Source organism: Pagrus major, chromosome 4 (genome assembly GCF_040436345.1).
Source record: "Pagrus major chromosome 4, Pma_NU_1.0".
NCBI classification, from domain to species: Eukaryota; Metazoa; Chordata; class Actinopteri; order Spariformes; family Sparidae; genus Pagrus; species Pagrus major.
In genome coordinates this window covers 5,651,202-5,666,369 of record NC_133218.1, presented here as the reverse complement: position 1 = coordinate 5,666,369, position 15,168 = coordinate 5,651,202, and the positions used below count along the sequence as shown (strand labels likewise).

General features: G+C 38.7%; 1 protein-coding gene across 1 annotated transcript in view; it reads left to right on the top strand.

The window, feature by feature from the left end:
* Positions 1-2,096: 2,096 nt before the first annotated feature.
* map2k5 (mitogen-activated protein kinase kinase 5) overlaps positions 2,097-15,168 on the top strand; it is a 61,314-nt gene continuing 48,242 nt past the window's right edge. The window contains exons 1-8 of the mRNA XM_073464474.1: positions 2,097-2,504; positions 2,783-2,831; positions 3,988-4,055; positions 9,530-9,599; positions 10,320-10,360; positions 12,050-12,117; positions 12,223-12,271; positions 14,301-14,365. Coding sequence (XP_073320575.1) covers positions 2,373-2,504; positions 2,783-2,831; positions 3,988-4,055; positions 9,530-9,599; positions 10,320-10,360; positions 12,050-12,117; positions 12,223-12,271; positions 14,301-14,365 — 542 coding nt within the window. The 5' untranslated portion in view covers positions 2,097-2,372. The remainder of the gene's footprint in view (positions 2,505-2,782; positions 2,832-3,987; positions 4,056-9,529; positions 9,600-10,319; positions 10,361-12,049; positions 12,118-12,222; positions 12,272-14,300; positions 14,366-15,168) is intronic.

Genomic DNA, 15,168 nt, shown 5'->3' with positions numbered 1-15,168 from the left:
CTTCTCTGACCTGCACCATAAATATGTCCTACAGTGTGACGTAAAAAAAATTAAGGAAAAAAACCTTAAATACTACACAAATAGCATGAGACAGATTCATCTTAATTGTGAGACACTTATTTTCATATAGTGTTATTTATTTGATGAGAAATTATGAATAACACTATTTTTCCCCCATGACTTGTTGAACGTTTTCAATAAATGCAATAAATGCGAGCCAAACTTTGATGTCAACCTTTCAAAACTGTTGAAAAAATTATAATAATTCAAGGTGAATGATGATTATATATCCCCTAATGCAGTACTCAACCTTTTTTTTAAGATATTTTTTGACATACAAATACATTTTTGGTTCTTTTGTGTGTGTTACACCATAGGACATTATGTCACACTAAAGGACAAAACAGAAAATATTTTAATTAATGTAGCTATTGCATTTAAAAACACTGAAAATGGTCAAGGGAATAATAATTGTTTTAAAAAAAATCTTATTTAATTGTTTAAAATGCTTCTTAAAGAGACCTTATTTGTGACCTTTAGTGTGACATATTTGTCCTTCGGTGTGACAGCTAAAGGTGTCACACCGAAGGACATTTCTGTCACACTAAAGGACATTTCAGCCTTTTGTGTGAGTTAATGACCATGCTATTCCTAGCTCACCTGTCTTTAGCAGTTGAGATTTGAAAATTAAAAAAATCTAATAACAAAGCAGTTTTTATAGCAACAGGTCCATGTAAAACAAATAAATGTTTAACCATTTACTGTATTTTAAATGGCAAGAATACTAATTATATTCATTTTTATCTTCTGTGACAGTGAAAAATACATGTCATGTCAACAACCCATTTGCAGTTCGTTCAACACTTCTCAGCCATGATCACAGACGAGATTTTAAAGTTTAATTACCTTAAATTTAGTCTCATTCGCCAAATTCTCTATCCCGTAAGTAGCAGTGGTGACCTAATGAAACACACCGTTACTTTGAGTACACTTGTGGATTTCTCAGGGTTTGAACACTGAGATGACAGTTCATACTGGGAGGAAATCAACAATGTTGCAGAGTGGTGCAAAGAGAACCATCTACTGCTCAACGTCAGCAAAAGCAAGGAGCTAATTGTTGCAGAAAAAAGAAGGCAATGACACACACCCCTATCTACATCAGTGGAGCTGAGGTGGAGCAGGTGAACAGTTATAGGTTCCTTGGAATTACCATCACTGAGAACCTATCATGGTCATCACACATCACCACCCTGGTTAAAAAAGCACAGAAAAGGCTCTATTTCCTACAGAAACTTGGAACGGCTAAATAAAGCATCCTGACTGGAAACATCACAAATCGGCACGGTTCGTGCACGACCCAGGACAGGAAGGCTCTACAGCGGGTGATTAAAACCACCCAGAACATCACTGGTACTCATATACAGAGCATCAGTGACATTGGTGAAGTGAGATGTCTGCACAGAGCCCAAAGGATACTGAAGGACAACACCCACCCCAACCTGTCTGTTCACCCTGCTGCTGTCTGGCAAAAGATAAAGAAGTATCTGCTGTAACAACAAGACTACAGAGCAGCTTCATTCCCCAGGCTGTGAGACTCCTGAACTCATCCTCAACAACAACACTTAACACTCCATAAAATAGAAGTAGCAGGACTCAAGAACAATATATCGTTTTTTGAACTCTTGTTTATACTTTATTTTACTTTTAAATCATTACTGATATTGTTGGAAAGCAAGGCTATTTTACTCCTTTTGTATTATTTACAAAATAATTAAAAATGTATGCAATAATGTGACAATGAGCTTTTTTGTAGATTACTAGAGTAGATTACAATGCAGACCATTTCTGCTAAATAAGTGGCACAATAGCCTACATTGACTGCATTTATGGTATTTTTTTTTATTTGATCTTGTTTATTTTGCTACATAGGCAGTTATACAATACTTGCAGTACTCAGTGAATGTCTGGCCACTTCTTGATGGTAAAAGTAGACACGTTAGGAGTGGATACGCGGATGATGGTCTTTTATTTTGAAATGCACTGAGCGGATGTTGATTCGGAAGCGCTGTTGGAGCAGTTGTGGCTTCCTCAAACTAGCTACATGGCTAAAAACCTCCGATAAAACAAAAAACTTCGCCTGAGACAGCGGGCAAAAACACATTTATAGCTCAAGCTGAACCGTTCATGAAGTAATGACGTGACGTCGGTGTCGGCAGTGACCGTTAACGATTTTAAACCTCCGCATCACTTCACACAAGTGTCCGGACAGAGCAGGATGCTAGCATGTGTCGTCAGCAAACCACTGCAGGAAATTAGCTTGTTAGCTTAGACAGCCAGTGAAGTGTTATTATGAGACTTGATTTTTCATCTATATGATCATACTCGATTTAAAAAAGCCCTGTACAATGGACCCCGAGGCAATAGTGATCCGTATAAAGACACCGTCAGGGGACATGGACTCGTCCGTCGACTGTCCATCTCTTCTGAACTTCAATGACTTACTGGTGAGTGTTTACAAAGCTACAGAGCTAGCTGTCACCCCTGTGTCTACTTCTGCTACACACAGTTGTACAGTAAACACAGTTTAGGATTTGACAGCTTACGTTTCTGTCCGAACTTGTGTGAGCCAAACAAATGTATCTTAAACTAAACTATTAAGTCATGCCATTGTGGTGTGTATCTGATTAGTTATATATCTCTTCTCTTATCGAAACAAACTGTCTGCATCTGTCTAGAGTTGTAAATCTGTACTTTATGGCCCTGTCATAATTCACTATTTCAGGTCGCAATCAGAGATGTCATGCCTGAAGCCACTGTCACGGCCTTTGAATGTAAGTTTCTGTTTCACTCTTTCATGCTGAAACATTTATTCTCCAAGCTGTTGATGACTTGGAAAATGACAAGTGTAAAATGCATCACAGTACTTTTTAAACTGATAATCTCAAAGTTTGCACCATTGAGAACTGTCTCAGTGACCTAGACTGTGTTTTTCGTCTGTAACAAAACCTCAGTCCTGTAATTCACTAAGTTATCATCAATAGTTAAAATACTGTAAATGACAAATCTCTCCTTACTACTCTATGGGAGCCCTTTAATTATCTTTCCCATAAGTTTTTCGCTTAATTAAGGTCTGTTAAGATGTTTATGGTTACTGAATGTGAAGAGGGCAGGAAAATGCAGTCACAAAAGTTATTTGCATCGTGCTCTTCCATGCGTTTAAAAAATAATATAATGATGCTATTTTTGGATAAACAAGATATAATTATTGAATTAGAGCTTTTGCTCTTCATCTGTTGAAAATGTACAATTATATTTTCTGAGCAATTTTGACACATAAAACAGTTTGTAACCAATCTTTAACAGCTAGTGGTGATGCTCATGGTCTGTCTTAATGAGTGTGCTGTAGTTTGTGCTTTTTGGATTATTCATAACAATTTCCTTTGTCATATAAGACAGAAATATGAACAACATAATACCGCTTATTAATGCCAAAAGTAGGGCTGGGCAATATATTGATATTATATCAGTATAATGAAATGAGACTATATATCGTCTTAGATGTTCGATATTGTGATATCATGATTTGGCATAAGTGTTCCTGGTTTTAAAGGCTGCATTACAGTAAAGCAATGTAGTTTTCTGAACTTATCAGACCATATCACTTGTTCTAGTGCTTGCCTTAAAGCACTTAGTCATTATATCCACATTACTGATGATTGTTTATCAATAATTTCATTATGTTTTGTGAAATTACCAGCAGTTAATACTGATGAAATAATGATATTGAGGTATTTTTGGTCAAAGATATTATAATATTTGATTTTGTCATTATCGCCCAGCCCTAGCATTTATAAAGTTTTTTTTTACACACAAACACATACGCACACACACACACACACACACACACACACACACACACACACACACACACACATATACACAGACATTTATCCAGTCCAAATCTTAAGATACTTGTGTGTTTCTCAGATGAAGATGAGGTGGGGGACAGGATCACTGTAAGAAGTGATGAAGAACTCAAAGCCATGTTGTCATATGTGAGTATATAAATACATAAATTTGTAATGTTTTCATCATGACATACATCCATGCCACAAACTGCATGTCTACTACCACTGTAGCAGTTTTCTTCAGGACTGTTTCTTCATTACAAAATAGTTCTGATCAAAAAGTTTTCACATCACTGTAGCCATTTCTGTTTACAATGTAAATACAACATCAGCTGCATTTCTGAACATCTTGAAAGAGAGATCTTCCCTTCTCTGTTATCCATTCAAGGTTTCTCACATAAACTTTAATGTTCGCTTTGTGCAGCTCCTCTTAATCCACACCAAGGGTCCAATAATAAAGAGTATAGCGTGTTGAATGTTGTACAAATTGTAAAACCCTCTGGACAATTCTGTGATTTTGGGGTACACAAACAGTGTCTGAAGTAAACTTTTTGACTCACCTGCTAAGGTGACTGGTAGATGAAGCCAAGCATGTTTTTACCTGTTAAGATGTATGCATATTAGATATAATTTGAATTTAATTATAAAATATTCAATATTGTAATATTGAATTATAAATATTAAATTATAAATACTGTAAAAATAAAACTGCCATAGTAAAACAACTTAAGTTCACAGACTACTTTGGAACATGTACCATCTAACAACTTGTTTTGATTTTCATTTTAGAATCTGCGTATGTAGTAATGAATGAATAAAAAGTATAAAAAATGCTGCAGTGAAATATAAAGAAAGTAATGACAATGCTGGCCTGTGTTTTTCACCAAGGAAAATAATGGAAATAATAGAAACAAAAATAGAAACTATCCCATTTTATACAACCCCTGTGGCCATTCAGGTATTCATTTCTGAGTTTATGAGGTGCACTTGAATGAACAATGAAGTTCCTGTCGGTGCCCATGCGCTATGTCTTACAAAGAGATGTACACAGAATCCAGATTTTACAAGGTCCACCTGAATACACCATGATGTCCCTGTCCCTGTGTGTCCAACTCAACACAGACAGCAGCTAGAAGCAGCGCACCCATGAATGACACAAAAAATGGATTAGAGACTGTCAGCATAGTTTTGGTTGAAACATATACCCACCAATGTGGTGGGTAAATGTTACTTTCCAATTGAAATATCTACCCACATTGTATGCTTGGTGAATGTTAACTTTGGACCCTATATACAAATATGATAAACTTGACTGGACAGAGCAACAGAGATATTATTTTAAATGTCCTGTATTTTGATTGCGTTGTGCAGCACAGAACAAGAGCCACTCACTTCCCTTTTACATTTGGCCAAAAGTCGTAGAGACAGGTATCTCAAAACCTTGGTACATAAAGCTGAAACTGTCGGTTTAAGTGTTTGGTCTTCTAGCTGGCATGAAAATGGCTTAACGTATTGAAAAGAAGCCACTCAGGGAGCAATTTTTAATTTTTTTTTAATTTTACATATATTTTTGCAGCAGTATCTTATTTCAGAATTACAGGATGCCTTCCATTGTCATCTAAACCTTATCTAGTGATGTTCAAAATCACCACCTCAGGGCTGACAGTTAAGAAAACACTCGCTATAATGTGGTAAAAGAGGCACTATTGGTCTGGTCTAATCTAAAAAGAGAGAGTATGCTGATGACGATACGGGATTGACACATTTTGACTTCTTGCTTTTACCTCTACACTAATATTCTATTTGTCAGCAGCTCAGCAACCTGTAAAGATTTTTCAAACCATATAGCCCCATCCAGTTGTATTTAACCTTAGGTAATAAACAGCTTATTGGTGGTTTTCAGCCACACACACACGTACACAAACATACGCACAACCATATACATTTTCACTACCCATTCAGCTCCCCCACCTACTGCAATACATTTTCATATTCCACCATACTTACTGTTCATGCCATGGACAGTAAGAGTAATGGCTTGTAATGGGTTTCTCTACGAGGTACACTGAAAGCTAAATGAACTGTCAATTTTTATTATTTATTATTCAGTACTTAAAGTTTTGCCTCATTAAAGAGCGGGCCCCCCTGGGCTGCAGAATTGTTCAAAATCTACTTTCATCTGTGGATGTCTTTTACCCCCCATCAGCTCACAATGATGCTGCTAGAGCCACAGGCACAATTTACACTCCTTGTTTTTTGTCCATTTTTATCATGCATTCACTTGTGGTTGCCTTTTAATCATTAAGTAGCATAGGGTAGCAGGGTGATTAAGCAAAAAGAGACAGCTGTTGTGCCAATGAGCGTTGTGAAACAAGGATGGAAAAGTATTGACCTCAGCCGGCTTTATTATACACAAATCCAGCTGACTTGTTTTGAGGTAATTTTGCGGTTTTGCTTGCTGTGTTGTGTGTCTTGTTTGAATGGGAGTAGCTATATTCATTCAGCAACTAAATAAAAATTAAGATGCTACAGATTATAATGGTCCAGTGCTGTTGATCCATTTTATCAGGAAATGTGTAAATGCATAATTTAAGATCCTCTTATTATGATGTAAAGCTTATTATGATACTAGTATAATACGTGATCAACTAAATATCAGCAACTTTCACCTGTGCCTTTTTTAAAAAGCAGAGCAACTGCAATATAGCTATAACAACCACAAGCTTGAATTGGAGCTATCAGTGTACCTGGGAGCCAATCTTTTGTATGATCAGTAGAAATGGCAGAAATATGTCAGTTAACCAATGTTGTAATGGAATGTTGTTTTTATTAATATGTAAATTATATATGTCAAATAAAGAAATGACACAGAAGACATGACATTCTGTGCAAATTATGTCAATATATAATTTATATGTGTATATTCATAAAATGATATGTTTTACCAACAAATATTTCTGTTGCAATTAGCAAGGTAGCAATGTTTACATCTCACACATCTCTAATCTTTATCATGTCATCAGTATTTATATAAATACATTTATGTGGCAGAACAGGCAGCAATAAACATACATTATTATTTCATTTCATAATGTACAATGGCAGCTTATTGTCCCAACACTTTATTTGGATGATGTGAAACATGTCATGGCAGTATATTAATTCAGGACCCCGACCTGCACCACGCTCTACCCAGCACAAATATTTTGTATCTATAATGCTGCACTGCTTCGTCCACAAATTTCAAAAGCCATTTGCACAATGAATTTTTGGCAAACAAATTCAGAAGCCGTGTAATGGCTTTCTACTCCTCTTGGGACATCCTAGTATACAAAAAGCTGCTGATCACCTGGAAAATACCGGGCTCACTAGAATATAATTTACACTAACCGAGTACTTTAAATGTCTTACGCAAGAGTTATGCTTTTCAGCCATCATTTGCATTTGTGTTCAGATGATTATTTTCATGTCGTGGTTGTTTGCTGTGGTTGCCATTTGGCCTCCTCAGAGACCCTAGTGGATTTTTGCCTCAGTGCTGTTAATTCCAGGTGAGCAGACAGCCATTATGTGAAATTAATAGGAATTAAGAGAAACCGGCATGTTAGGTGAAAGGTGGGATAATTCATTAGAGTCTCTCATGGTTGCCTCTTGTGTGCATGTGTTACTGTGTGTGTGAATGTTTGTGTGAATAAATATTTAACCAGACTTTAAATATGCTGTCACGACACAGTTTTTTTTCTTATCCAACATCTGTGCTTTAACATTGCCGAGTGAAAAATTCCTGCTCCTTGTTGCAGAGCAAAATTAATGCTCAAATTCTGCACTTAATTAACATCAGTCTGCAGAGGGCATTTATTGTGAAAAGTATCGCCCATCACTGAGAACATTGATTGCTACATGCTCCTGTGAGACCGACTAGTCTTCCAGGCATCTCTAATCATTGTTCGACACCTTGAAAGACAGACGCCCCTGTTCAAAGTTAAAGACTGGCCTGTGTCAGGTGCTAAAAAAAACATGTGACCTCATCCGTTCCTCGCTCAGCTCCCCCTGGAGGTAGTAGCTCTAATTCCACCATTCTTACTACCATTTCCCCTTAGTCTGCTAATGATGATGAGACCCAGTCTCTGCTCCCGCTCTCCCACTTGTCCCTCAAGGCTGAGCGATGGTATTTGGCGATCGGACACTGTTTAGTTATTGGCCAACAATGGAGAATGTCTTTTAATAACACACCTACTACAGATTAGGTGGTAATTGCAGCCTTAATCAATAAGCTAGCTGAGCGGAAAATTAAAGGTATGTGAAGCCCGACCCCCCCCCCCCACACACACACACCCTCAACACACACAACATGTTTTTTGGTATTAGGCCCATTGTTCGGATGTGGCCTAGTGAGAACGCTGGAGGGCGAAAGCAGAGGGCTAGGAGCGAGGAGGGACCTGACAGTGATAAATAGGCCTTTTAATAACAGCTGTGCCACTTGGGTAGCCATTCTGATCCATTCCCATCCAAGCCGGTCCCATCGTCCTCCCCCTTTCCTCCCCCACAATGAGAGAGCAAATTTACATATTGCTGTGATGACTTGGTAGTTCATAGCTGATTGTAAATTAAACACAATGAACATATGTAGGTGTAGACTACATAAAGACACTCATCTTCTGAAGTGTCTGACGGTGACCACTGTCTGATAATTTTAGTTGATTGGGAGCTTCAAATCGGAGGGGACATAAACAAAACACACACACACTCACTCTCACAGTTTAACAGATGGTTTGGTTAACTGAAACATCAATTATTGCATTGCCTTGGCAAGCGTGTGAGAAGCTCCAGAGTGTGTGTGCACGTGTTAGTCCTGTAGGATATGAGTGTTTGGTGAGCTGTTGACCTGGAGGAGAGAAGGGTTAATGCTACACTCCTTCAGAACAAGCCCACAGGGCATTGGTCCTTATTGGCAACAGATTTCAGCACAGCATGCACCCATTTATGGGAACAGTGCAGACTAATCCTGACGTTATTTAAATAAACATTATTGTGGGTGTAATATTCTAAAATGTTTCAGCATAGTGCTTCCTTGTCATCTTGTCTAAGCTAAATATATATTTTTTAAAATTCTTTTTAGAAAACACATTTTAAATCATTTCTTTTTTGATGGCTTTATTAAAGTCCCCCTCCAGTAAAACATGTTTTTCTTCTTGCTCCTTCAGTTGAATGTTTGAGTTTCACTGTGTATAATGAGGTTTGTGCAGAGTTTGACAATAGATGGCTGTTTTCACATTCATTGCTAAAAGTGTAAATTTTCTCTGTGCTCGCTGAAAATCCGATTTTTAAGGGGCGGGCCTACAAGCGTGATTTGTGACATCACAAATTGTAAGCCAATCCTGCTCCAATATTCAGCATACACAAGTGTGATGAAAAAACTTAAAGCCTCCAGCGCACAAACACTGAGAATGGACTTGAAGTAAACATCTTGTGTCCAACAGTTAAACTTTTTATTTTGCATATTAATATATTCTGGAAATTTTAATGAGAGCGAATGTTCTGTTTTAATGTTTTTCATGTTTTAGACAACGTAAGAAGCACACCATTGCTCTCAACTGTGTATTGACTTTCTTTTCCCCCTTTAGTACTGCAACACAATGAATGAACAACGCATGAATGGACTGCTGCCGGACCCTCTGCAGATTTTTCCACGAGGTATGGAGTGACATGTTGCAGTTTATCATGGATTGGTAATGCTAAAAGGCTCAATACATCTTCGTAATTAATGTGTTGACAACTAATCACAAGCAAAAGTTAATTAAATATATACAATTATTCCCACAATTTCACAAATTTGGGTAAAAAACGGGAGCATTTGGTGGCTAGAAGTAACACTGCAGCCTCTGAACATTAAAATTCATAGGCTCATGCTGTTGTGTTGACAGTCATTTATAAATCATAAATCAAACATTTCTTTTGCTCCAAGGACATCGAAACTACAAGCTTGTGTTCAGGCATTGCCCAGATCTCTTGCGTTGTGTGCTTTCTTCCTGAGCTGGTTTTCACAACAAATGCTTTTTCTATACATTTCTTTTTTCATATGTTCATATAGTTTTCGCACCACTCAAAGTCATACATAACCGCTAACAGGCCCTGAGGGCAAAGTGACGAAACACTTTATTGTCTCTCTCCTTTACTCTGCATCTGGCCCTCTCTTTCAGTCTCTTTCTCTGTGATTCTGTTTTTTCTTCCTACCTCCCACCAGCTGTCTCAAGAGCCCAACATCTCAATCACTCTCTTGTCTACAACTAATTTCAGAGTAACCTTCATTTCATTTTGTCTTCTTTTTTTTCTTTATAAAGAACTGATTCCTTTTCAGCACATTTGTAAATGGCCCAGTGATGTGTTCTACAATCTAGTCAATTACTGTTTCAGCCGGCAAGACTCCAGGGATCCGGAACATACATGGCCTGAAGGTACCTATCTCAATAATTGTTTCAGTTGCCTTACACAGAGAACAAGGGGAGGGGAGGGAGGGAAGTTGAGGCAAATGGATTGGTAACGCTGTGTTCCACTTATTGAAATGTCAATTGAAGTCAAGGCTCTCCTTTTCTTTCGCTCATTTTCTTGCTCCCCTCGTCTATGTTTATGTATGGGGATGGATGGCTGTGGCCGATGCAGAGCTCGTCTCTGTTATTCTCTATCTCACTGTATTCTTGTTCCATATAGACGATTAAGAGCAAGGTGTTATGCTGAAACCTTGATCCCCCTCCAGATCATTATGATCTATGATCCTCTTATTCCATATCATAGAAAGAACTTAAGCATTGATTAAGTCAATAAGGAGATGTCATTGTTCAACCATGAAATCGACATTACAAGCCCCCGTCTGCCATTTACAAATGGCCTTCCACAGACCTTCCCATTTTATGTTCGGCATATGTTCCTATTGAAAATCCTTGCTAATTACCATGGGTTAAATGACTTGACACCTCCTCCATCTCTCCAGATGATCCATATTATATCCATCTTCATTTCAATAATAAAATCACCCCCCTCTAAATGCTAAAAGTATATCCTCTGAGGAGCTTTGGTAACAACTACTCAACTGTGTCAGTTTTTTTTTTTTTTTTTTTTTTAAGGTCAGGGGTCTGTTTTGAGAAGATGATGTTTTCCAAAAAACCTTTAGTCCTCTGGTAATCTTTCCCCTCTTTTCTCTGGTTTTAATATAAAAGTAATTGGCTGAGGGGGAGTCTTGTGCACTGTTTAAATTAGGTCTTCCTGGGCACTAATTAAAGAGAGAATCCCCGTGCTTTAGTGGACCCAACACACCGGCCTTTTGACCTCAATTAAATGAGTTATTTTTAGTATCCTCTTTGCAGGGTCTTGTCTCTTCTTTTGTGTCCATATCTGGGTGGAGCATGGGGGTCTTTGGAGTAAACATAAATGCTGATAAATGTAAAAAAAAAAACAGTGTTCCTCTCCTCTCCTCTCCTCTCTTCTCCTCTCCTCTCCTCTCCTCTCCTCTCCTCTCCTTAGTCCTCTCCTCTCCTCCTTAGTCCTCTTTACTCCTCTTTACTCCTCTCCTCTCTTCTCCTCTCCTTAGTCCTCTCCTCTCCTCTCCTCTCCTCCTTAGTCCTCTTTACTCCTCTTTACTCCTCTCCTCTCTTCTCCTCTCCTCAGTCCTCTCCTCTCCTCTTCTTACTCCTCTCCTTAGTCCTCTCCTCTCCTCTCTTCTCCTCTCCTCAGTCCTCTCCTCTCCTCTCCTCTTCTTACTCCTCTCCTCTCCTCTCCTCTCCTCTCCTCTCCTCTCCTCTCCTCTCCTCTTCTTACTCCTCTCCTTAGTCCTCTCCTCTCCTCTCCTCTTCTTACTCCTCTTCTTAGTCCTCTTCTCTCCTCTTCTTACTCCTCTCCTTAGTCCTCTCCTCTCCTCTCCTCTCCTCTTCATACTCCTCTCCTCTCCTCACCCGCCTCCATTCTCTCCTACGAAAGCCAATTAACCTTCAGGCTGAACTGAGAGCTTGTGTTTTGTTCTTGTTCATTAGGGGGTCTGGCCATATGTCTGTCTGTCTGCCTGTCTTTTGGCCTTGACCACTTAAAATGTGTCTGTTGTGCACGTGTATGTGTCCTTTCACATTTGTGTGTATGTGTTTGCGCACCATCAGGTTAATACAAGACCTAACCCAGCCAATGACTGCACTCATGCTGTCTCAGACTCCATGGCCAACAACAGGTGAGCTTGGTGGGGCATGAGGAGCATGTTTGACTGCAATAAACTACATTTGGATGATAGAGGAGTAGACTGATGTCTGTGTAACTGTGCTGTTTCCTCCTCCAGCTTAAAGAAATCCTCTGCTGAACTGAAGAGGATCCTGACAAATGGGCAGGTGAGCGTGTGTTTTGGGTTTAAGTTGTGTCCGACCACTGTTATCTCACTGCTCCTGCTCACTGACGAGAACACATTCACACAAGTGGTTGGCTCCTCTATTGATTTTCTGTGATGCCAGTTGAAGGCGTGTTATACAGATTGCACGTTTGGTTATCGTCTCTTTACTGTGCTGCACAGGGAGCGGGAGGTCTGAAGGTTCCTGAGAGCTAGCCTGTTACAGTCATGTCTCTCTCACACACACACACACGCATACTCACACACAATAGCTAGCGTGTCAGGAAGACAATTAAGCCAGGGGCCTCTCAGGTTTCTGCTGTGACACAGTGAACTAATAGAGCTGTTCTCTCCCTTCTCCTCCATCCTTTCATCCATCTCCTCTCATTCTCTTTACCCCCCCAGTCTCACCATGTTATCTAATCAACTGAGGTGAACTGGGGGAGAAACGTGTGTGCTTGCATGTATGTTGTGATGCCTGGCTCTTTTTTCTATACAAAATTAAAACTTATTGGTATCACACAGTGATACTAAATCATCAACAAATAGAAAAAGTACTGGGAAAATGATCAAATGCAGAATTATTCTCATTATAAATTCTGGCCACTGTGGATGCAAATAATAACAATGTTTTTCATTCCTAGGATGTTTTTCATATTTCATATAAATTCAGTTATAAATTCTGGGATTTTCAGCATACTAGCATTTTGCAATAGAGCTCAAGAGTGACCTTTCCCATCCACTTCATTCACTCCTTGACATTACAAAAAATCCTTAAATAAAGAGTTTTAAGCCTGGAACCAAGCCAACCAACTACCAGATGAATTGTGACCATAAAACATTTGATTCAACAGCGAGCTCCACCAATCATAGACATAGCTGTTACCCTTTAGGACTGTAGATAGTGTTGGAAATCTCCATGACATCGAGAGTAAAATGTGTTTTTCTTGAAAAACAGGTTTTTGTCATTCAGACTTATGGCTTCTACAGGAGCATATACAAACATTTCATAACCTTTTATCTTGTGGTGAGTCTATCTCAGATGATTATGGCATTATGACTGATAACATTGTCAATTCAGAGTATGAATGGGATTTTTGCCCCCAGAACCTCATTGTTGAGCTCTATTGTCCATTTATGGTTACATCAATAGGACTTCTTTTATATTGTAAATAAAATGGTTTTTCAGTTTTAGAGTGAAGGTTTTGTATCATAGTAGTCGCTGTGAAATGTATTTCATGAATGTATTTAAAGTATGGAACACATATTTTTAAATATGCTTGTGGCACTGTTTATTTTCAGATTCAAATGCAGTTGTTAGTATTAGTAGTACAGTTATTGTTGCAAAACAGTAATGGAGTTTACAGTTTTCCTCAGTTTTTTATAATTATCCACACAATATCATCAGACAGTGCATTACCCTACTCCACCTTTAGGGCTTTTAAAGATCTAATGCTATCTTCTTCAATGCTGATTGGTTACTGTTATTTGACATATATTTACATGTGTTCTAACTAAATCAGAACCACAGGTTTATCTGAGTGCTCTGTTTAGATGAATATCATAGACCTATAGAAGGATTTTCAATGGTTATTTCAAAATGGGTGAGAGGAGACAACCATGTTGGGTCATGCTACATTATATTATACACCCCTGACACTTTTTATTTCATCAAAGTAGAGTGGAATGACAACAGCAAACAAATCGTCATTAAACTCTACATCAGTCACTCCCCCGCTCGCCCAAGCACAATGTCCTCCTTTTATAAATTGGACAGCAAATGTTGTATTGATCTCCTCTTCTCCTCCTTCTGTTTTCTCTCCTTATGTTGCTGAACTTGGAGTGACCTGAGCACTTGTCTTGTTTATAGCCTCCAGTGGCAATGTAGCCCCCCCCCCCCCCCCCCCCCCCCCTTTACTTTCTCTCTCTCTCACCTGTGTAGTTACTCAGATCATCTACTGGTTGCATGTCTTCTCATGTTATAACATCTAAGTACCATTATTGTGTAACTGTGTGTGTTTGTGGCTCCACAGATAAATGCCCAAGATATCCACTATCAAGAGCAGCTTGGCCATGGAAACGGAGGCACGGTTTACAAGTAAGCGTTTGCTGGCACCAACATTACAAGGCCACAACACAATAATGGATATTGACACTGAAAAGATTCCTCCATACAGTGCAAATATTGAGGAAGAATTACTCAATTTGTTGCCAGTTTCAGACTGATGTGTGATACAATTCTTGACTTTTCATACTTTCTCTGCTCATTCCATATGGCAAAAACATCATTCAGTAGGGTTCTGTGAAGGGCACTCCATTGTTCACCACCCTTTCTCTGTTCCTTCATCTGTCCATTTATCTCAGCGTTCAGTGTGACATCTATCAGGCTGGTTGTACCTGCATTTATTTATTCTGGTCTGAAGGTTGGAAACATATATGATATTGATTTGGGGCTGTAAGGTGTGACAGCAATTGACTTAATCTGTCTATAGTACAGCACATTACCTGCCAGGATAGAAGAGCTCCATCCTCTCTGGCCAGACAAATGTGTTACTGCCCTGCTAACGTTATGACAAGGTTGGCATTTGTGTTGCTCTTTTATCCTTCTTTTCCCCACCTTGTGTTTCCTCCTTCCCATCAATCCTTAGCTATTGAGCTATTTTATTGAGATTGAAGTATTGATCACTGCTCAGGCTAACCTTGACTTGATAGAGTGGTCTGCTTCAGACAGTCCCCAACAAACCCAGTAAATTTCCCATCTAGCAAGTCTTTTTTTTATTTTCACCCCTTTCTTTCAAACCACCTTTTTATGACTTTGAGATAGTTTCATTAAGAGCCAATCCCTCATAGTTGGAGGAGAATAAGATTCCTGATAAGTTTGGCACTAGAAATGGTTACACT